Below are 22,674 nucleotides of genomic sequence, written 5' to 3'. Positions count from 1 at the left end.
TTAGGAAGTACCCAGTGTCCAGGTCGCCAAGACTTTTTATTTTCTACCAAAATGTTCTCTAGTAATAATATACGAATAACAATAATGCTAATAATAATAGTATTCATAATAAGCATAATAATCGTATTTATAATCCTAATATATTATTATTTTATAATAATAATAATAATAATAATAGTATTAATAATGATAATATTTTTTGTCATTCAGACTTATTTTTTCCTACCTATAATAATAATATACATGTTTTATTGTATTATTATTAGTATTATTAATTGTAATCATTTCATCATTCATACTTTTGGTAAATATTTATTTTACCTATAATAATACTAATGATATAATAAATCATATAATTCACATACATGCATTATTATTATTATTGTGATTATTTGTAATATTTTTTATCATTCAGACAAATGTTTTACCTTTAAATTTTTAACTAAATATAATAATAATAATAGTATAATAATAATAATATTTTTGTCATTTCGACTTCTTTATTTTTTCCTACATAATAATATACACGTTTTATTGTGTGATTATTATTGCAATCATTTCATCATTCATACTTTTGGTAAATATTAATTTTACCTATGTATAATAATTATTCTAATAAATATGATATAATATAGTTCACATACATGCATTATTATTGTGATTATTTGTAATTGTTTTTTATCATTCAGACTTTTCATTCATTTTTACCTAAATATAATAATAATAATATGGAGTTTGCATGTTCTCCTCGTGCCTGCATGGGTTTTCTATGGGTAGTCCGGTTTCCTCCTAAATCCCCCAAAACATGCATGGTAGGTTAATTGAAGACTCTAAATTGCCCATAGGTGAATTTTATTGCATTGTAATTGGTGCAAATTCGCCAGTTGTCTAGTACATTTTTAACCTAAGCCTCAGTCTGGAAAAGGTCCCAGCCTTGTGGAAGACTTCCTGTGTGGTACTGGTTCCCAAAACAGCCGATCATAGTGAGACAGGACACTACAGACCTAATGAAGACAATGAAGAGGCTCGGCCTCGACCATCTGCGCTCACAGGTTATCTCGCTCGAGCCGCTGCAGTTCCCCTACTGACCTGGTGTTGGAGTGGGTGACGCCATCATGTCGGGACCTGTCTCACCTGGAGTTCCCCAGGAGCACTTTGAGTGATGTTGTTTTTTTTTTTGTTTTTTTTTGCCTTCTGCAGGGCTTTCTGCACCATCATCTGCTTCGGGAGATGATGGAGGAGGCAGGTGTGAAATTTTTTTTGACAGATATGGTAGTCTGCAGCACAGGGGGCCCTCAAGGTACAGTGCTCTTCCCATTCATTTTCAATCCTCTATACCAGGAGTGTCAAACTCTTTTTTTTGTCTCGGGCCACATTGTAGTTATGATTTCCTTCAGAGGGCTGTTAGAACAGTGAAACCATATAATCACCAAAATAATCACCAAAACATTACCATTACACAACAAATTGAGGGATAACTAGTTTTGAAATCAGAAGACAAGGATAATAGTTTGTTCAAGTATTGTTTAAGTTAATGTAGAAGAAGGGTTTGGTAACAGAAAAATGCAATATCTCAACATTATTGTTTATTATGACAATTTCCCCCCCCAAAATGTACCGGCATTACCAGATAACTAGCAACCCTTTACTGCTCAGTGACTGTTTTTTGTTTTTTTGTCAATGTCTTCATGTCTCAAAAGTGTTCTCTGTCAATTGACTGTCTGTTGTTGCACTAGAGCGGTTCCAACTACCGGAAACAAATTCCTTGTGTGTTTTTTGGACATACTTGGCAAATAAAGAGGATTCTGATTCTGAAGTTGTCCGCCGCCGCCATTGTCGGCTGTGGATCTGATGGGAACCAGCTAGAGTACAGGAGGCTCATCGAGGACTGGTGTGAGCATAACAGCCTGCTCCTAAACACCAGAAAGAGCAAAGAGTTGGTGATCGATTTCCGTAGGAAACCTTCCCCACACACACTGGTGAAGATCCAGGGCTCGGACAATCAGATAGTGGACTCATTTTGGTACCTGGGTGTTCACCTAAAATATAAACTGCATTGGACAGACAACACAAATGCTCTGTACAAGAAGGGCCAGAGTTGCCTCCATTTGTTGAGGAGACTTGAGGTCCTTTGACATCAGCAGAGCTTTGCTCAGGACCTTTTATGACACTTTGGTGTCCTCAGCATTGTTTTATGTCTTCGTGTGCTGGAAGGGAGACATTCCAGACAGAGATAAAAAGACACTTAACCAAGTGATTAAGAAAGTTACCTCTGTACTCCGCTGCCAAATTTTCTCCTTTGAGGAGCTGGTGAACACAAGGATGTTAGCCAAGTTGACATCCATCATGGATAACATTTCCAACCCCCTGCATTACACTGTAGAGGCCCTCAGCAGCTCCTTCAGACTTTCACACCCGAGGTGCAGGAAGGAACGCTACCACAGGTCAAGAATGATGAATTGTAATAACCATATAGCACACGCGCACGCACGCTCAATAAAAAGATTTTCAGATGCCACTTCTGTGCGATGTTCTCTGTACATCACAGGTGTCAAACTCAGGGCCCGGTGGCCACATCCAACTCGCCACAACATTTTATGTGGCCGACGACAGCAAATAGTGTGTCAACTTCCATGATTCTTGCTCAAATCTGTACCAAAATTTTCAAATTGTCATATGAAGTAAATGTTGAGCAAAGCTATTGCAAAAGCATTATTATTATTATTATTTAACAAACCCCTTTTTACAGTAATTTGAACAATAGCTGAACAAAATATCTTTGCCTATTGATTTCAAAACTAGTTTGTTGTGTATATGTAATAATATGACGAGCCAATTAAACATTTATATGGTTTTGTGGTCATAATGGCCCTCTGAGGGGAATGTAACTACAATGTGGCCTGTGACAAAATTGTGTTTCACACCCCTGCAAGTGTGTGTCGTACACAAAGTTGGTGTGGGGTTTTTTTCAAGTTGATGCTATTTGTAAATTTAAAAAAATTCCCTCTCATGGTTTATTTTGCTAAGTGTTCTTGTCATAACGTATATTACTGCTTGCTGCTGTAAAGTCTTCTTTTATTTATTTAGTTAGTTAGTTAGTTAGTTAGTTTTTAAACAATGTTTTTGAAAATATTCAATTTACAAGAACACAAAAACATACAGTCAAACAATATAGTCATTAATCCATAAAATAATATAAAAAAGAAGCCAGATGGATTTAAAATAAAAGTATTAAATTAAGAGCTTAAAATAACTTTTTTAATTGCTTTTTTTGCTCGAGTAAATGCATAAAATATTTATGCTCGTTTTGTGTTGTTTCCTTCTCAAAAATTCAAAAAACGTTTTGAACGACTATTTGTGTATATGAAATTTCGCAATCATAATTATTACATTTACAACAACGACCTTTTAATTTTGTTGCGCTCATTGTTGAAGGAACCAAACAATATTTTTTTTGTTCCAATGACGAGTGAAGTCAGTCAGTATTATCTATAGTAAACCGGGATGCATCTTCCCAGAATTTGAATAGATGATTGGAATTAAATTAGATTAGATTCCCCCCAAAAAATTGAAGTTAATGTTGGCAGGGTAGTGCCTCTGTATAATTTTAAAAGACATTTCCCTTTACTTATTTTCAGTCTTTCTTCTTCTTCTTCTTCTGCTTCTTGTAACGTGATCCGGGCGACAGGGGGCAGTGTTAAGCCGAGCCGGTCCAATCGAGGTGCAGTTTGCAGATATATAGAAGAAGAATTCAATCAGCCATTACGTTCTCCCTGAGCCAGGTCGAATCCGCCAGTGGTGGAGGACAGCAGGTCATTAACTAAGCAAGCAAGCAAGCAAGCAAGCAAGAAAAATGTTATCCGTGCGAGTTGCAGCAGCGTTGGCCAGGACCCTACCTAGAAGGGCCGGATTAGTAAGTGTTTTATTTTAATAATCCACTCGTTTTAAATGTTATCCGGCCGCTTCATTTCGTTTATGCGTAAACATTGTACGTGAAGGGTAACGCCGAATATATGTCAACGCTGCAGGCCTGGAGCTAGCGCGACTTTGTTCGACTCTACCGTCTAAAACATCTTCCGAGTGAATTTTAAAGTTAATTTCTGTTTGTCACTTTATATTTTGTAACTGTATGATTTTTGTTGCCCTTGTGACAGCGGCTGTGCGAGTGTGTTAGCACGCGAGCTAATCTCGCGTAGCTGCTAGTTAGCAATTCATTCAGCCGCGCTTTGAAGGTCAGCTCGCCTGACAGTCGGTCGCAGGGCTAAAAACCGCGTTGCGCCTTCCTCATATGCCGTGCATGCTCTTCAAAACCTAGTCGTGGAATCATACGCGCCATATTTATTTGCATTGAGTTACATTTTTTTGATGCATTTAATCCCAGGTGTCCAAGGCTTTCCCGGCCGCCTGCGTTGGGGTCAACCACCTCCACACTCACAGACCATGGCTGCAGAAAACTGGTAAAACAGACAATGATATATGACTAGAAAATCTGACAAATATACTCTTAGTGATTGAAGGTCATTGTCACTATTTTAGCATTACATTGGTGCTGTGCGTTGTGGCACCACAATAAAATCTCTATTTACAAAAAAAAAAAAGAAAATCCGCTTTGCTTATAGAAACATTAAATTATTACTTAATTCACTTAGTTCAGTTTTTTTCCCCACCTTCTGGGAATTATGCCTCTTGATAGCAAACGAGCTTTGAATCAGTTGTTTCCCCAGCATTGACTTCTATATAAATATTTCTCTAAAGAAAATTTGTGTAGTACTTCCTTTTTTGGGGGGGGGGGGGGGGTATGCACATGATAAATTAACAGTTTAAATGTTCACCAATGTAACAAAATGAGCTGTCAAACTGCATGGCTCGGCTGATGCGTACATCTGTTGCCGGCTGTCTTGGACTTTCCTCAGTTATACAGGTGAGGGAAGGTGACCCCTGCCCAATATTTGTGGCTTGGAAGAATATGTCTCAGGTCAGAAGTTCCCAACAAATCATAACATCGCTAAGTCGCTGGTTTTTCAACGTATAAATTGTTGTCTTTGGGATGTTCAGCACTGTTTTCTCAGGGATTACCCTCCACTGGGCTCTTGTCATAGTATCTTTTTTTTCACCGTTTGTTTAAATAGTCACTAGAGGAGTCAGTAAAGCCGCTAAATAAAGCGACAAAATCGGCAAGTTGGAAACACTGTTTTTGTAGACCAGCTCCTCTCTGTTCACAGCTGTCCTCTGAGTGGAAACTGCACGTCAGCGGGAAGGCACTTTGAAACACAGAAGCTGCAAAAAAGTCAACAAAAAAAAAAACTTCCTACACACTAATTAATCCATAACATCGATTAATCGCCCGGACCTAACTGGTGCCTTATGAACTAGCACTAACACCAGCAATGATGATTGAGTATGAGTCTTTGCTTTTGTTTAAAAAAAAAAAAAAAAAGGCACGGCTGAGGTGTCCTCAATCCTGGAGGAGAAGATCATGGGAGCGGACACCTCTGCCGACCTGGAGGAGACTGGACGCGTGCTGTCCATTGGTGACGGTATCGCCAGGGTGTACGGTCTGAGGAATGTCCAGGCGGAAGAGATGGTGGAGTTCTCCTCTGGACTCAAAGTACGTCTGGAAGAACACTCTTAATGAGTGGTTCCCAACCTTTATTGAGCCAAAGCATGTATTTTACATGAGCAAAGTCTTAACAGCACATCGCCAAACAAATATCACAAAAAGAATACTTAAATAATGGTTTATACACAGGTTATTTGTAGCTTCTGCCAACTAGTGTAAGAGCATGTAATTGTTCTGTCTGTCTCTGGGTTAGGGATAAACAGATACTTTATTAGTAGTAAAATACAATAGACTGAATGGACAGGGGGTCCTGTTTATGACGGAGTTCCGTCCCAACGGCGCAAATCGGAATGGCCATCGCTAAAAAGGTAGTGAAGTCAGAATTTCTGTGAATATTTTTATGAAAAATACTTGTTGGCCATAAACTGTAAAGCAATCCAATAAAACGGTTACTGTGGCAGTATTTGTCTTGTTGTTGTGTTGAAACTGAAATTCTGACTTTACTATACCTGGATAAAATACCTTGATACAAGAACTGAAACTATACCACGGCAAAAATTGAAAACATCTAAAGCTGGATTAAAGTACTTAAACGCCCGTTGAGTCTTTCTGCTTCTATTTAGTGTTGTTTTACCACTGGTCTTCCTTTATACTTTATAGAGTATAACAAAATGCCAAAGGAATATCCAACCTTTCATACTGTCTGAAGTGAGGTTTGCTGACAGTTTGTCATTGAATTAAATGCCACGCTTTATGTTTTAGTCCAAATGTTTTAATGAAAAATAAAGTTCAGCAATTTAACATCAATAAATTAACAGATATTATTTGGGATTCATATGTAACAATAGAAGTCACTTATCAGAACTTTGACTTTGTGCCTGAAAATGTAAACAAAATTGCATCCTTCATAATGCTTTTCAGCAAGTACAAGAAGATTGAAGATTTTTCTGGTTGACATTGTTCTTACCCACAAGGGCATGTCTCTGAACTTGGAGCCCGACAACGTTGGCGTGGTGGTGTTTGGTAACGACAAGCTGATTAAGGAGGGCGACATCGTGAAGAGGACGGGCGCCATCGTTGACGTTCCCGTCGGCGAGGAGCTGCTCGGCCGCGTGGTGGACGCTCTGGGAAACGCCATTGATGGAAAGGTCAATAAAGCCCACTAAAAACTACATCTAGTAATACTCATTCATGAAAGCTGGTCTTAAATTGGAGGTTTGCTTCTCCACAGGGTCCTCTGGGTTCGAAGACACGCAGGCGTGTGGGTCTGAAGGCCCCGGGTATCATCCCCCGCATCTCTGTGAGGGAGCCCATGCAGACTGGCATCAAGGCCGTGGACAGCCTGGTGCCTATCGGCAGAGGGCAGCGTGAGCTCATCATTGGTGACAGGCAGACTGGGTGAGTAGTGCTAAAATATTTACCATTAGGGATGGCAATTTGAATACATTTCCTTTATCAGTCAGGTATTTTTGGGCTAATGGCAGAATTTCTTTTATTTATTTTTATTTTTTTTAAATTTTATTTCAATTATTTTTTTTTTAATAAACAAAATATTATGCTAAATGGATCCCATGACTATATAGTCGAGTCCTTCCAATCAGAATTGGAGGATAATTTAGGTATCAACATTTTTGGAAAAACAAACTTTCTAGAAAAATGGGTATTTAACCATCATAACTTGATTCGTCCAGATCAAATATTAACAGTACACTTTGCTGCATCCTTGGTACATATACATACTGAGCATATACATACTTTGTTTGCACAATGGTCATTGCACCGGACTATTGCTATATTAGTTATTCAAACCGCTCTTATTGTCCATTGGCTGCTGCTCTTATTGCTAGAGGACTATACACCTTTTTGCACAATTGTAAAATAAATAATAATAATTTGCATTACCAGATTACTATCAACCTTTTATTGCTCAGTGACTGTTTTTATCAATGTCTTTGTCTCAAAAGTATTTTGTCAATTGACTGTCTTGTTGTCGTACTACCGTATTACCGGAGACAAATTCCTTGGTTTTTTTGGACATACTTGGCAAAATAAAGATGATTCTGAGGTGCCAAAAATAATTTCTTTACAACTAAGTATAAATTTTATTTAAATACCTATTTAATCCACAACATTCTTTCCCTTAATTACAGCCAGTGCATGTATTAAAAGAACAAAATATGATGAGTACCTCCCCCTTCAGCAAAACTGCCATTGCCATCGACACCATCATCAACCAGAAGCGCTTCAACGAGGGCACAGACGAGAAGAAGAAGCTGTACTGCATCTACGTGGCCATCGGCCAGAAAAGGTCCACCGTGGCGCAGCTGGTCAAGAGGCTGACGGACGCCGACGCCATGAAGTACACCATCGTGGTCTCGGCCACCGCCTCCGACGCGGCGCCCCTGCAGTACCTGGCCCCGTACTCGGGCTGCTCCATGGGCGAGTACTTCCGTGACAACGGCAAGCACGCCCTTATCATCTACGACGATCTCTCCAAACAGGTGACTTTTGGAGTCTCGTCAGTTCTTAAAAAGCGGGATTCTCAAAACCTTTTGGGTCCATGCAGCCCTTAAATGGGAGTATTTTTTTTTTCCAAGGGTCCCCTCATAATCTGAATGCCACTGAACCGTAACTTACCGCTGCTTTAGAAATCTCCAACCTTTCTCTCTTAGGCCGTCGCCTACCGTCAGATGTCCTTGCTGCTGCGTCGTCCCCCCGGTCGCGAGGCCTACCCCGGCGACGTGTTCTACCTGCACTCCCGTCTGCTGGAGAGAGCCGCCAAGATGAACGACAACTTCGGCGGCGGCTCCCTCACCGCTCTGCCCGTCATCGAGACCCAGGCCGGCGATGTGTCTGCCTACATCCCCACCAACGTCATCTCCATCACTGATGGACAGGTACATCCCTTAACGCGTCTCAATGACATAATCGCTTCAGCTTTTGCGGGTCCTAACCTCGCTTTGTTCTTGCTTCTGCTGTAGATCTTCTTGGAGACAGAGCTGTTCTACAAGGGTATCCGCCCCGCCATCAACGTGGGTCTGTCTGTGTCCAGAGTGGGTTCTGCTGCCCAGACAAGAGCCATGAAGCAGGTTAATAAATGACAGTAACGTAATTAAAAAAAAAAAAAAAAAAACTGCTCTTTCACTAGTAAAATGTTTGTTTTTAATCTTTTGTTGTTTTTACTATAATTGTGAATTTTTAAAACATGGATTATATATATATATATATATATATATATATATATATCATAAAATGCTAATTGATTTTAAAGAAAAGCTGATTTGTTTTTTATTGAAATTTGGATATTTTTTATATGGAAAGATTTTGATTTAAAATTAGGATTTAAAAAAAAAAATAAATCAGACCTGCTGTTTAGTGAAATTCAGCTGTATAATTACTTTTACTACTATGCTACCTTTTTTTTTGTGTGTATATATTTTATCTGCATGAGCAAGCGTAGCAAATTGTTGAGACTGAGCATGAGAAACTGCTCTCAAAGTTTCACCTCTGCCACCCGCAGGACCTCCGCCTCTAGTAATCTGCCCCCCTCGTCCCTCTTGACGAATACTTTTCGTTCGGGGAAACGGGATTTGATTGAATTTCTATTTTATGTGCCTTTTTGGTGTTTTTGGTGACAAAAGGCTTTTTGTGAAAATAGTGTAGATTTGATTTAAATGTATAAACTAAATTAAGCAATTCAATAAGACAATTGTTTGCCCCCTCCTTTCTTTCAACCTTGTAGGTTGCCGGTACCATGAAGCTGGAGCTGGCTCAATACCGCGAGGTGGCCGCTTTCGCCCAGTTTGGCTCCGATCTGGACGCCGCCACCCAGCAGCTCCTCAATAGGGGCGTCAGGCTCACAGAGCTGCTCAAGCAGGGACAGTACTGTGAGTGTTGGGGAAATGACTCTCCCTTCCGTCATTCTTTAGCTAAATTAGACCCCTTATCTTTCTCCTTTCCTTCAGCTCCCATGGCCATCGAGGAGCAGGTGACTGTCATCTATGCCGGGGTCAGGGGGCACCTGGACAAAATGGAGCCCAGCAAGATCACAAAGTTCGAGAAGGCTTTCCTGCAGCACATCCTCAGCCAGCACCAAGACCTGCTCGGTGCAATCAAGTAAGATCCCTTTTGTCCCAAATCACCATCTTGTAATATTTAACATTTAAAAACGCATTAAAACTCCGATGTTTGCGTTTCAGGGTTGACGGCAAGATCTCTGAGGCATCGGATGCCAAACTGAAGCAGATAGTTCTGAACTTCCTGTCCAGTTTTGAGTAAGCCGCTCCAGCGCTTGAGTTGATCTTCAGTGCCCCCTATCATTATGTTTGTGAACACGCTGAAGACCAAAACCTCCATGTACAGATTGTCCCAATAAAATTTTACAAACATGCTGAGCTGTAAAATTATTCTAAGAGTACATGTGCACCATTTCAGTGCATTAGTGATGAGTCCTGCTGTTCATTGTACTAATCGAGGGGGAGCAAAATGTGTCCGATAGTGTTTTGGTGGTTCCTTTGCTGTTTAAAGTATGTAAGGACCTGTGTTAGGATGGAGGGAAATGTTTAATGAGAATAAATTGTGTAACAAATTGAACAGTTTTTGTCTGTTGAGCTCCTGAAGGTATGGTGCACTCCTTGAGATTCCTATCGTACAAAGACAAAAAAAATAATTAGGTTTAATACTATTGCCTAGTGACAATACAATGCGTACAAATTACTGCTTTTCACATGCAAACATTGTTGGCAGGTTACTCCACTTTGGGATAATAATGTCCAGCGGGTGGCAGCACATGAACAATTATCATTTAATGACCCAAATATGCTCATCAATCCTTATTTAGAATTTATGTATTTTTAATAGCAAATACTGCCCAGTTATTGACTGGCAGCATTATTAGGTACACTTTTTTGTGGTAACCAAATTATTGGAAACAACTGTAATCCACTGCAGTTCCACACGAGCAAACTGCAACCACAAAACCAAATGTAAATTTAATACATCTCGTCGTGTCAGTCAAAAATTAGCCTAAAAGTTTTTAAAAAAGCAAACCAAATTTATTTACACTGCGTATCATACACAAGGTACCTCAATGTGTGTTACATGATTCAAATCATTTAAAAACAAAGAAAAAAAACAGTTTATAAACATTCCAAACAAAGGAAAATAAAAGTACAATAAAAGCTGCGTACAGTGCAAGAAATCTAATGGAAAAGTGGGAATGCTCAAAAAGCATGAAAAAAAGAGTTTTTAACCTGGACTTAAAAACATTCACACTTGGGACTGACGTCACTTCTGTTGGCAACTTCTTCCATTTGTGTGCAGCATAATAGCTAAATGCTGCTTCGCCATGTTTGCTTTGGACTCTGTGCTCCACTATTTGACCTGAGTCTGTCGATCTCAGAGCCCTACTGGGTTTATATTCCATTAGAATTTCTTTCATGTATTCAGGACCTAAACCATTTAGTAATTTATACACCAGTAGCAGAACTTTAAAATCTATTCTAAAGCTGACTGGAAGCCAGAGTAAAGACTTTAGAATTGGAGTAATATGCTCTGACCTCTTTGTTCTGGTCAGAACCCAAGCTGCAGCATTCTGAATGAGCTGCAGCTGTTTAATGCTCTTTTGGGGGAGTCCAGTCAGAAGACCATCACAATAGTCAAGTCTACTTACAATAAAAGCATGGGTGAGCTTCTCCTGGTCGGCTTGGCACATGCAAGCCTTCACTCTGGATATGCTCTTCAGATGGTAGAAGGCAGTTTTAGTCATTGATTTGATATGACTGTTGAAAGTCAGATCGGAATCTATCAGAACACCAAGGTTTCGGACTTGGTCTTTGGTTTTTAAAGAGAGTGACTCCAGGTATTTACTAAAAGCAATTATCTCAGTTTTGTTGTGGTTTAATTGAAGAAAATTTTGGCTCATCCACTTATTTATGTTTTAGACAGTGACACAACATCTCAATTGAACTGTAGTCATCTGGAGACACTGCTAGCTATAGCTGTGTGTCATGAAAGTTACATCAAAATAGAAATGTTCAGTTAAAAAAAGAGAAACGCATACAGAATTTATCAAACTCAGGAAAATACTTTTCAGAAGGCCAATTCCTACATAATTTCTACATTAAATATAATTATGTCGTATTTGAATTTTAGTTGAATTTTGAAGTTTTCACAGCTGGAAGCAATAATCAAAATTAAAAAAATAATAAAATACATTTGAAAAATTACCCCAGTGAATTTATGAGGTTAATTTTTTGAATTGAATCACTAAAATCAACACAATTTTACATGATATTCTAAATCTATTAAAAATGAATCTGTAAATGCTCTTTCTGGGGGAAAAAAAAAATGCTTCATTTATATGGTGCATCGAGAGCCATCTCTCTGGCACGAATGAAGTGAGTCATGTGGCACAGAGTGACTGGAGCTGCAGTCATGATGAGTGTCATTGTGACACCAGGGGAAATCTCCAAGCAGCAGCACATGACCACACAATGAGTGAGTGAGTTGTCTCACAAAGGACGTCGTAACCATCTCTACCATTCAGCACTTAAATTTAATTAGCAGTTCCGCTGGGCCAACACATAATTGAGTAACTATAAGACATGACTCCGGCATTGACTGATGAATGAGTCACATCAAAATATTTATTGGGACACCGATTGAAGCCCGTAAAACAGTAATTCTGAACATGTGGCAAGCGGAAGAATAACAGTTTTATTTAACTTTAAAATGCATTTATTTTCCTATACTTAACTGCAGAGTTAATTTTAAAACAATGATATGAAATATACTGTTTAGAAATGGAGAAATATATGTTTAGGTGGTATTTGGCAGGAAAAAAAAAAGAGACTTCATTACAGAAATGGAAGTGAAATTTCACAAAGAGAGAACATATTTCGCTAGAACTTGTTGATTTGCGTGAAATTCAGATCCCTGTTCTGCCCAAATAATTAGGTTTCACTTCAATGTTTTGTCGCCACTCTTTACCACATACATTGGAAGCTTATTATGTTCTCTTTTATTGCCATAACACCACTCGACAGTCACACACAAAAAAAAACGTTGTTTGCAGTTGTAATAGAAGCTCTCATTCACTCCCTACCGCATTATCAGGTTCACTTTCACAGCAGTGAGATCCAATACACAAACAAAATGAACATTCTCATCAATGGAAGGCTTGTTATAGTTCATTATTGCAGCTTTTCCACTGGATCTCATTTGATTGTACAAGAGTACCTAATTGAATTGAATATGATAGAAACTAGATACATCCACATCAAGAATCTTTAAAAAGTAAATTGATCCAATTGACAACCTTTGTAATGCCACCACAGAAGGGTACCAGTGATCAGTGTAATGATAACTATAGAACCAGAAATGGCACAAGGTGGGCAATATGATAAATGAAATATCACTTGCACACATGACTTGAGTTTTCTAAGCAGATGGTAATTAACTAACTACACAATACTTATTCCAGCCACTAATATTCTGTCAATGACAACAAGTGGAGACACAGGTTAATTGTACCTTCTGCCAGCTAGTGGAATAGCATTTACATTTTTCTGACTGTCATGATACATCACTAGTATAGATACATGAACAAAGGTACATTACTTGTACTAAATAAATCCTAGCCTTTGGACTGAATAAGTGCAGTTGGATAATACCTGATTGGGATTTTTTTGTTTGTTTGGGGGGGGGGGGGCAAAAGTGAGTGGTGATGCACTCAAAGACACGGCAAGCATGTACAGCAGTTACGCAGGCATGCGTTTACTTCACGTGTTGCCCAACCGGTTTTCATAACAACCGTCTTCTTGAGGCTTTCTTGTGTGTTTTGCTGCATAGCTGACAGATGAATGTCTTCGTGACACGTACAGTCACCGCCAATGTGCCATTTCGTAAACCAAAGAAGTGCACCTAAGGCTACACTGGTTCACTCTCATGAGAGTGAAGGATCTCAAGAGGTCTCTGTGGTTGGGCTCACTGACGTGAAACCCTCAGAAGCTATTGTTGCACGTTTGCATTTCAGTGTACAGGATACGCTAACTGGACGTTTACACGGTAAATATTCAGCTTGACGCATAATAACACATGTCGGAGAGGTAGCTATTCACAACAACATGCTCACTGCTGTGGTTTTGTTTATGTTTTGATTGTTTTTATATATTCCCTTTTATTACACCGTATATTTGGCTGTATTATAATCTGACTTTCAACATTATAGGAATCTAGGACATAGGGTGGTTATGAAAAGTCTACACACCTTTGTTCAAATGCCAGTTTTTGGGTAATATCAAAATAATGGGACCAAGAAAAATCTTTTTTAAAGACCCTTTCCAGCATAAATGTGACCTATACTCTGCACGACGCAATAAAGGAGGGAAGGTAAAAATAAATGAGATCATGTAGAATGAAGCGATCATACTAAATCTGCCGCCATTTAGCGTCGCTGATTAACTCCAAATAAAGTTCAGATGTTCTACCTCACATTATTTTTGCTTTCTCGTGAAGATTTTGTGTCAACACTGACTGCAATTTGGAACCATTTATAATTCCCTCTACCTTGACTATATACATGAAAAGAAAAGAAATGATTCATATTATATATTTATTATATATATTATCATTATACTAATGATATATTTTTTAAAATTAGATTGTGCAACATTAGTCCATACATGTGTTTGCAAAAACACCAAATGAAAAAGCAGGGTAGGAATCTTTTTATGACAAAGTAGCAAAATGTTTTTATTTCTCACAATTAACAGCATTGCTAATATCAGGGGTGGGGAACCTAGGGCCCGTGGGCCACTCACAGACCCGCCACAGCATTTGATCTGGCCCATTAATTCTTAAAAACAAATGAAACCTCAAAGAAATTGTGATAAAGAAGCTGAAATATATAATAAATTAATTCCCAAATTCTTGCAATATATAACAATAAACATGATCATCATACTTTTCCCCTAAATTTAGTATTGTCCTTGGCGCACTTAACTGAAAAGGTTGCCCACCCCTGATTTGGAGCATCTTTATGATACAAATTTGAATGAAATGTATTTATAAAATAAAAACAAAATAAAAAAATGTAAAAAACATGACACTGCATCTGACTTAATGTATGAATGCAAATAGTTGGGTCTAAAGTGCCTGCCCATCACCCATCAATTGTGAATTTAATATGATGTGGTTGCTTCAGTCAGCGGTGGGTTCACACGAGGTAAGCAGAGTGGGGTGTATTCGTGTTTGCCGATGTGTCCATCCGCCACATACACACAATCAACTGTCGCATCCATGAGTTAAAATGCTTTCATTCTCCGGAAGGGCATTTGACTTTTTCCCCCATGATACTCTGGGCTCTGCTTCCACAAGTAGAAGCAAGCAGCTGACCGCAGCGCACTCTCACGCCAGATCAAGCAAACCGGTCGTCATTGTGAGAAAATCCGGACTCGCCATTGGCCTAGCAGTATATGAGGGCTGCCTCACTTGCATGAGACAGGGCCAGCCCCTAAAACAGGCTACTCTTAGCAATACGAGAAATATCCATCCATCCCTCCATCCATTATTTGAGCCGCTTATCCTCGCAAGGGTCGCGGGAGTGCTGAGCCTATCCCAGCTATCATCGGGCAGGAGGCGGGGTACACCCTGAACTGCTTGCCAGCCAATCGCAGGGCACATATAAACAAACAACCATACACACCTACGGGCAATTTAGAGTCTTCAATTAACCTACCATGCATGTTTTTGGGATGTGGGAGGAAACCCGGAGTGCCCGGAGAAAAGCCACGCAGGCACAGGGAGAACATGCAAACTCCACACAGGCGGGGCCGGGGATTGAACCCCGGTCCTCAGAAGTGTGAGGCAGACGCCCTGAGCAGTCGTCCACCGTGCCGCTACGAGAAATATTGTGTATAAAATATGCTGTAGTTCTTGATCTTTGGGGTATTTTAACAAAAACATGCCACAGACATGTTATTAAGATACCCAGGATCAGTTACGTTATGGGGGAAATAAATGCATAATACACTACACTACTCACAAAATTTATGAATACTCATCTTTGAGGTGAAATTTCAGGATGACCCTCATCTGTACAGGTGAACTTAATTGGATCTTTTCAAATTTTCTGAATGCACACGTTCAACTGTTGAGTGTTTCTGTACTTTTTGCACATCTTGCTGCTCGCAAACGGTACATTCCTAACTTTTTCTGCGTGGTGTACATATGACAGCGGAGGTTTTTACAGGTGCCAGGCTCTCCCTTACAAGCCTGCTTGCAGCGAGCACACCCGATATTTGGAGCAAATGGAATTTCCTTCTTCGGTGACACACGCTACACATCCACCCAGCGCACACTGTTGTAAAAAGTCACTCCTTCTAGGCAGCAAGCTCACATCAAGCCTCAAAACTCTTTGTAGCTCAGTAAAGTGCATGTGCTGCACCCTTCTCAATGCCTCCTCAAGCCAGAGTGATGTTGTGGGGGGGGGGGGTTCAGTCAGTACTGCCATAGTGGTTAGAATTGGGTGGGTTCTCCTGTAAACTGGTGTGCTGGCCTCCTTCCTCCTGGGACACGCCCGCCTCAACGGGCTGCTGGAAGAAGTTGGACACGCAGAACACCTGCAGCAGGATTTGTGTCATTCCAACATTATGGCAGAGGTAGAAAAAAAACTACTCACACGCTGTACTTCAGTAGAAGTAAAGATACTTGTGTAAAAAGGAAGTTGAAGCACCAATTCAACTTCTGCACTTAACTCTGAAATGTACTTAAAACGCCAGAGGGGTGGTACTCACAGTGAAGAAGGCCACGGCGCCGCCCTGCAGGAGGCCGGCGAGCACGTCAGTCCAATGGTGCTTGTAGTCGGACACGCGGGACAGACCCACGTAGACGGCGGTGGCAAGCAGGAAGAACTGGACGGTGGGCCGCAGGAGCCTCGCCCACTTGGCCTTCAGCCTGGCATGGATATACAGCTGGCGAAAGCACAAACATAATTTCAACCGCCTTCAATTTATGTCAATTAGCTGTAGTAACGACGCATTTTCAGACGTTTAAATGAAAATATAGTAACCCAAACAGTTGGGTTTTACATGAAATAGCGCGATTCAAATTGCTATTTTGCTATACGTTAGCACAGCGCCTGTTAGAACACTGGCATTTCATCAGGTTTATTTTAAATAGTACAAGACTACAGGACATGATGTAAAATTTCGAGGTCACTACCATAACACACAACAAAGAAAAGATGGGGAGAGTCAGCAGGAACAGAAGTCAGGCAGACAAACACTGAGGAAACAGTTCTGGCACACTACTAGCCCCGAAATGCAAACTACTATTAAAAGCAGATCAATATTGACTATTAAATATATGTATATTATTACAATTAGCAATGCTTGGAGCATTATTTGCATTATTCATTATGTGAGGCCAAAGGCTATTCTGGTTTGTCACAAAAACAAAACGATTGTACTTACGACAAGAAACAACATGCAGTACATGGAGAACGACGAATGACCAGAGTAGAACGACAGCCTGCAAAAGATAAAAAGTTTTTTTTTTGTTTTTTTTTTTACAGTCAATAAAGTTCAATAATCATCTATACAGTATAATGTTTTTTATCTAAAAGTGGGAAGATTATCCGATTTTTTTGCCCATTTTCCACATCTATATAAACAAAATATATGTAAATATGTTTATTACATAATCATAATCACTTCACTGCCCAACAAAAAGCAGGTATCTCCAAATTTGTGAGTTTATTAAATCCAAAAATCTGTCCAAATATTTTTTTCTTTGTGCTTATATATATATATATATATATATAATATAATAATTGTAGCTTTATTTTGTACTAGAGTTATTTTAAATTACAATTACAGTACTAAAATTGTTTTCTTTTTTACAAAATTAAAAAAAAACTTCTTTTGGGTCCATAAAATACACTTGTAACCTGAAATATATCTGAAGAAGAAATTTAACACTCTACAGTGTTATGTTCCAACGGGACAACATGGGCTTAACTCGTCAATTACGATGAACCGTGTTGCGACAAGCAGCAGTGAAGGGGTATTTTCACAGAATATTGTGTTTATAAAAGTAATAAAGGAATTACTTTTTCAACTCCAATTTGTTTTTAACTAATTACTTATTAGTGCATTCAATATAAAAACCTATCAAATGGTCATGAGAGGAGGACATTCAAGGGATGTTTGTACCTGGCTTCGTCCACCAGGAACGAGTCGCCGGTACAGGTGAAGTTCTCCACGTATCTGCCGGCTTTGCAGTTGATGCGATCCCACTGCGGCTTGCACACGGCCAGGAAGTGGGGCCGCAGACGCCCGACGGAGTACTTGGCGATGTCTGTCAGAGACTGGCTGGCCGCCGCCCCGAACAAGTAGCAGCCCACAGCCTTGTAGACACAAGCTGCGTACTTGTGGCCAAGCCTCTTGCTCTTAATGTGGGTGAGGTAGACTGAAAGCCACTCGCCGCAGATGATCTAGACAAAAAGAGAGAGAGAGAGAGAGAGGATGAATGGATAGCGCCTATTTGATGAGGTCACAAGACAGCACTTTTCCGTCCGTCCTTACGACAATGAGCGTGAAGGGGATCATGACCCCTCCAAGGAGCTGGTAGGAAATGGTGTCCTCTTTGAGAGGGTAGCGGATGGACTCGTCATCGCAGAAGAAGCCTCGTTTGAACGGGCTGTGCTGAGGAGTGAGAATGAAGAAGGGGAGTCCCACTGGTGGATAGAAGAGGAGACACAAACGTGGATCATAAATCACTTTTATTAGAAAACTAAGCTTTACTAAAAGGTTTGCGTGTATAAAAACGGGGCGCACCCTTGCAAACATATGAGTAAGCTGAGCAACCAACCAAGGATTGTGTCTGCCAAATGGGCAAAATTGCCAGTAGGTTTGCACATTCTGGGAGGAGTTTTTGCCAATGAGCACATACAATTGATTGAACGAACCTGAGATGAATTGCGATGGCTGATTTTATGTCTATAAAAAAGGCAGGCGTAATGCGGCACAGCTGAGGCGCAGGCAGAAAGAGAGGCGACGGGGCGAACAGCTCTTTTCAACTTGTGTAAACATTTTTGAAATACCAGGAACAATATTTATCCTTTCAACACTGCATTTTCTTGTGTCTCGGCCATTTCAACGTACCGTGACAATGTGCTGTCCTCTCCTACAGCAGTTTTGCGGGTGTGCTGTCCCGAGTTTTAAACGCAATGTTACGCAGGATGGACATACATCCAATTACCACACACTCGGGAAGAGTTAAATAATAGCTTTTATGCAGTTGCTGGCTTCTCCAAAAATATCAGTGCGATGGATTTCTGTCAAACTGTTTGTTTGTCTTCCATTAACACTTCCAATTACATCACTTCAAAAAAATTACATAAACACTTTCTTAGCATCTCAGTGACTGTATATCGGCGTGGCATTTATTGGCATGAACTGATAAAATTACAGCGGTCACACCAACAAGACAATGGTATATATTTAGAGGGAATGGAGGAAAAAGGGTGAAAACAGATGACTACAGCTCCTGTACTGAATCATATCAGACTACAGCGCAGCTGTACTGTACGTAATGATGTGGCTGATGAGTGTACAGTCTGCATGTACATTATATGAGGTCAACACTGCATCACTTGACAAACCCCCCAGACAAAATTCTGATTCAATAATGGAGCTAGCCCTTGAGCATGACTTCGTGGCACACAATCGCATCTTTTGTTTACAAAGTACTTCATTAAATGATGCCTAATTTCTGATGGGCTGCTTTTCATTAAGAGATATTTCACTGCAACCCAGAGAACCAAGTTAACGCCGTTTGATACTACTGCGGACCTCTTACTGTACCTTAAAAAACCCAGACGATGACACTAAAAATGTGTTTTAAATGAGTCAGGTGGTTGTGATTTGGCCCAGCGGTGATATTACAAAACATCTGAAGACAGACTGGAAAACTAGATGACAAGAGTCAGCATGCCAATGACAGTAATACATGTGTTATTTCTCTCATTTGGTCACATGGAGCAAAACTGACTGCGGTGAATGAAGAGTGCATATTGCAGAGTCAGTGCATCCATTCTGTTGGTGCTGCAGGTTTCTTATGATTACAAAGCAAATACAGTTGTGGACTAAAAATACATCTTTGGCATGGAAAACTCACACATATACGCACACAGGGTGGAACTTTTCCATCTCCCCTGCCTGCTATTCCCCACATCAAGCTTCCCAGTGTGTATTTACATATCTTTAACGCCAGTCACCTTCATAAAAGACACTTAAGGAATAACACACTGCGGAAAATGTGCACTTTTGAAACGTTTGAACTCTTTGCTGTGTCAATAGAAATTCAATAAAAGATATTTTACATACCGAGAATGAGGCAAGTGATGTCCAACAGGATGTATGGGATCCCAGAAACTTCAAACATGTCGTCTTCTTTTTGTTAAAAAAATTAAAAAATAAAAACACTTTTTGCTCAGGTGTTTTGTCTTATTCGGTAAAACACACCAGCTTCATGGTGCAACACGAGCAAAGGCGGAGAGCTCGAAAGAAAGTGACGCAGCTAACTCGGTCGTTACCGACCTTTAACCCGTTAAAATTGTCGCGGAGCATCTTTCACCGCCGCGTTTGAGGAGAATTTACCGGCATGCCACTGAAACCAAGCACCCGGTTACCGTTGTGATTAATGTCGCCTTCGCGTTCAGATGGGAAATATCAGAGATTAGCGGCTGCTACTCCTGACACGCGATGTTGATAGTCCAAAAGAAAAACGTATTCAGGATATGTACTAGGTGGGGGGGAAAAAGACACTGATAAAAAGTTCCTCTTCTGTGTCTCTGTCCGAATCAAATTTGTTATGTCGAACAAAGAGAAGGAGAAAGGCACGGCAGTGTTGTCCGTTTGTAGAGGTACACTGAAGGCAACACAGAACGCGGAAGTGGAAAGTGAGTGTAGCCAATCAGGTGTCAGTACGGCACTCGGATGATGGCGACAACGAGGCCCCGCCCTCCTCGTCTGTCACTCATTTTGAGTGACAACATAATGAGGTTAGAGGAGTCGCCGTGTTATTAGAAAAGGTGCGCACGCTGCACTTTGTTTGATTAGATTTCACCTCGACGGATTCCGTGCGTGTTCCCATTGTCTTGCCGCTCTTTATTGAAATGTTCAGTCAGTTAAAATGTACAATGAGTCCTCGGTTTACGACGGAGTTCGAACTCGCCTGACGCAGTAAGATCATACAATAAATATCTGTCAGATAAAAACACTCCTAGGCCACAGATATTAAAAAAAAATAATAATAATAAAAAAATCAATGCTCTGGGATTGAACCTTAATTTCCTTTTTGGAGTTTCCTGTTCCCTTTACGTATTCTCTTCGGGTACACAAGCTTTCTTCCACATTCCAGAAACATATATATATATATATATATGTATATATAAAGAGCCGGTGACCGGGGTGTGGAGGGTCCGAGAGGATTTTGCACGCTCTTGTCTTCGTTCTGGCAGCGTGCAAGTCCTCAATGGTGGGTGGGGGGGTACCGACAATCTTTTCAGCAGTGTTGATTGTCCGTTGCAGTCGGAGTTTGTCCTTTTTTGTAGCAGCACCAAACCAGACTGTGATGGAAGAACACAGGACTGATTCGATGATCTAAAGAAGAAGTGCCATGTTGACTGCATCATCCACAGACCTGTTCGCTCGGTGGGCAAACTGCAGGGGCCTAGCAGGGGACCTGTGACGCTCTTGAGGTGGTCCAGCACGAGACGTTCAAAGGACTTCATGACCACAGATGTCAAGACGACAGGCCTGAAGTCATTTAGACCCAAATTGTAGGTTTCTTGGGGACTGTAATCATGATGGAGCATTTGAAACGGGATGGTACTTCGCACAGTTCCAGAGATCTGTTGAAGAGCTGTGTGAAGACTGGAGCGAGCTGGTCCGCGCAGACTTTGAAGCAGGATGGGGACACGTGGTCCGGGCCTGCCGCTTTGTTAATCTTTTGTTGTTTGAAGATGCGTCTCAAATCCTGTTCGTGGATGGTCAACACAGAAGTCAGAGGTGTGTGGTCGGTGGTGCGGGTGGGTGGGTGTGGGGTGTGAAAGTGTCCTTTTCAAATCTGCAGTAGAAGGTATTCAAGTCGTTGGCTAGTGGGCTATTGTTATCAGCTTGGGGGGATCGTCGCTTGTAATTGGTCAGCGATTAGAATGCATGCCAGACTGATTTAGAGTCGTTAGCGCTAAATTGTTTTTCCAACTTTGCTGCATAGTTCCTCTTTGTAATGTTAATGTCTTTAGTCAGCTGGTTTCTAGCTCGATTATACAGGGCCCTGTCCCCGCTTTGATAAGCGTCCTCCTTAGCTCGGTGAAGCTGCTTAAGTTTGGCAGTGAACCACAGCTTGTTGTTATTGAATGTGTGAAATGACTTTGTTGGTACACACACCTCTTCACAGAAACTGATATAGGATGTGACAGTGTCCGTATATTCATCTGGGCTGCCAGCTGAATTTTCAAAGACACTCCAGTCGAGAGAGAGAGAGAGAGAGAGAGAGAGAGAGAGAGAGAGAGAGAGAGACTATAGACTATATGTTCATTGAAGACTAAATTATCCATATAAGTGTAATTGATAGTGTCAGCCCCTCCTTGAGCCGTCACCTTATCGTGGTGGAGGGGTTTGTGTGTCCCAATGATCCTAGGAGCTAAGTTGTATGTCGAAATGCAGATACATAATTTAAAAAGATAACAATGTCGTTGCATTATGTGTGTACAACATGTGGAAAACAACCATACCTTGTTGACCTAAGGACAAATGTGCACAATGTAGACAATATTGCTTCATATCACAACCCAGATCAGTGAATATTCCATTTTTTTTTAAAAGTCCAAAATTATAAAGATGAAACTTAAAAAGCGAATGTTCTTTTGTGTTCAAAAGTGTAACTAAGAGTCTAACCTTTCCAAAATCTCAGACAAACTAATAGATTGTGGCTCTTCAAGGTCATATTTGGAAAAATATGTCATGTTTGCCACAACAGCAGAATGACACATGACCAGAGAGACAATCACAAGCATCGGCTTTAGAAGAAGGAAGTGAGATGAA

The 22,674-nt window shown here is 40.4% G+C and overlaps 2 protein-coding genes across 2 annotated transcripts; one reads left to right on the top strand and one right to left on the bottom strand.

Annotated features, from left to right (window-relative positions):
- Window positions 1–3,752: 3,752 nt before the first annotated feature.
- On the top strand, window positions 3,753–10,153 carry LOC133475207 (ATP synthase subunit alpha, mitochondrial-like). Its single transcript, XM_061767724.1, has 11 exons — window positions 3,753–3,913; window positions 4,382–4,457; window positions 5,439–5,608; window positions 6,535–6,708; window positions 6,792–6,958; window positions 7,761–8,061; window positions 8,233–8,457; window positions 8,542–8,649; window positions 9,303–9,447; window positions 9,526–9,676; window positions 9,760–10,153. The coding sequence occupies exons 1-11, from the start codon at window positions 3,854–3,856 to the stop codon at window positions 9,836–9,838; spliced, it is 1,656 nt and encodes a 551-aa protein (XP_061623708.1). The 5' UTR covers window positions 3,753–3,853; the 3' UTR covers window positions 9,839–10,153.
- Window positions 10,154–12,621: 2,468 nt separating this feature from the next.
- LOC133475210 (phospholipid phosphatase 1-like) lies at window positions 12,622–20,512 on the bottom strand. The gene is made up of 6 exons (XM_061767730.1): window positions 19,951–20,512; window positions 18,148–18,299; window positions 17,776–18,056; window positions 17,035–17,092; window positions 16,357–16,533; window positions 12,622–16,182 (listed from the first exon to the last, which is right to left on the bottom strand). Exons 1-6 carry the CDS (start codon window positions 20,006–20,008, stop codon window positions 16,057–16,059), a joined length of 852 nt encoding a protein of 283 aa, XP_061623714.1. The 5' UTR covers window positions 20,009–20,512; the 3' UTR covers window positions 12,622–16,056.
- Between the last annotated feature and the right edge of the window lie 2,162 nt (window positions 20,513–22,674).

This window comes from Phyllopteryx taeniolatus, chromosome 3 (assembly GCF_024500385.1).
Source record: "Phyllopteryx taeniolatus isolate TA_2022b chromosome 3, UOR_Ptae_1.2, whole genome shotgun sequence".
In the NCBI taxonomy this organism is placed as follows: domain Eukaryota; kingdom Metazoa; phylum Chordata; class Actinopteri; order Syngnathiformes; family Syngnathidae; genus Phyllopteryx; species Phyllopteryx taeniolatus.
Note: the sequence above shows the minus strand (reverse complement) of the source record. Positions and strands in the feature narration are given on the sequence as shown.

Excerpts from the sequence above, each read along its gene's own strand:
- LOC133475207 (XM_061767724.1), top strand. The coding sequence starts at position 3,854 with ATGTTATCCGTGCGAGTTGCAGCAGCGTTGGCCAGGACCCTACCTAGA. Across the intron at positions 8,062-8,232 it reads ACGACGATCTCTCCAAACAG|GCCGTCGCCTACCGTCAGAT; the intron begins GTGACTTTTGGA and ends TTTCTCTCTTAG. Across the intron at positions 9,677-9,759 it reads GACCTGCTCGGTGCAATCAA|GGTTGACGGCAAGATCTCTG; the intron begins GTAAGATCCCTT and ends TTTGCGTTTCAG.
- LOC133475210 (XM_061767730.1), bottom strand. The coding sequence starts at position 20,008 with ATGTTTGAAGTTTCTGGGATCCCATACATCCTGTTGGACATCACTTGC. Across the intron at positions 18,300-19,950 it reads CATCACTTGCCTCATTCTCG|TGGGACTCCCCTTCTTCATT; the intron begins GTATGTAAAATA and ends TCTATCCACCAG. Across the intron at positions 18,057-18,147 it reads TCCCCTTCACGCTCATTGTC|ATCATCTGCGGCGAGTGGCT; the intron begins GTAAGGACGGAC and ends CTTTTTGTCTAG.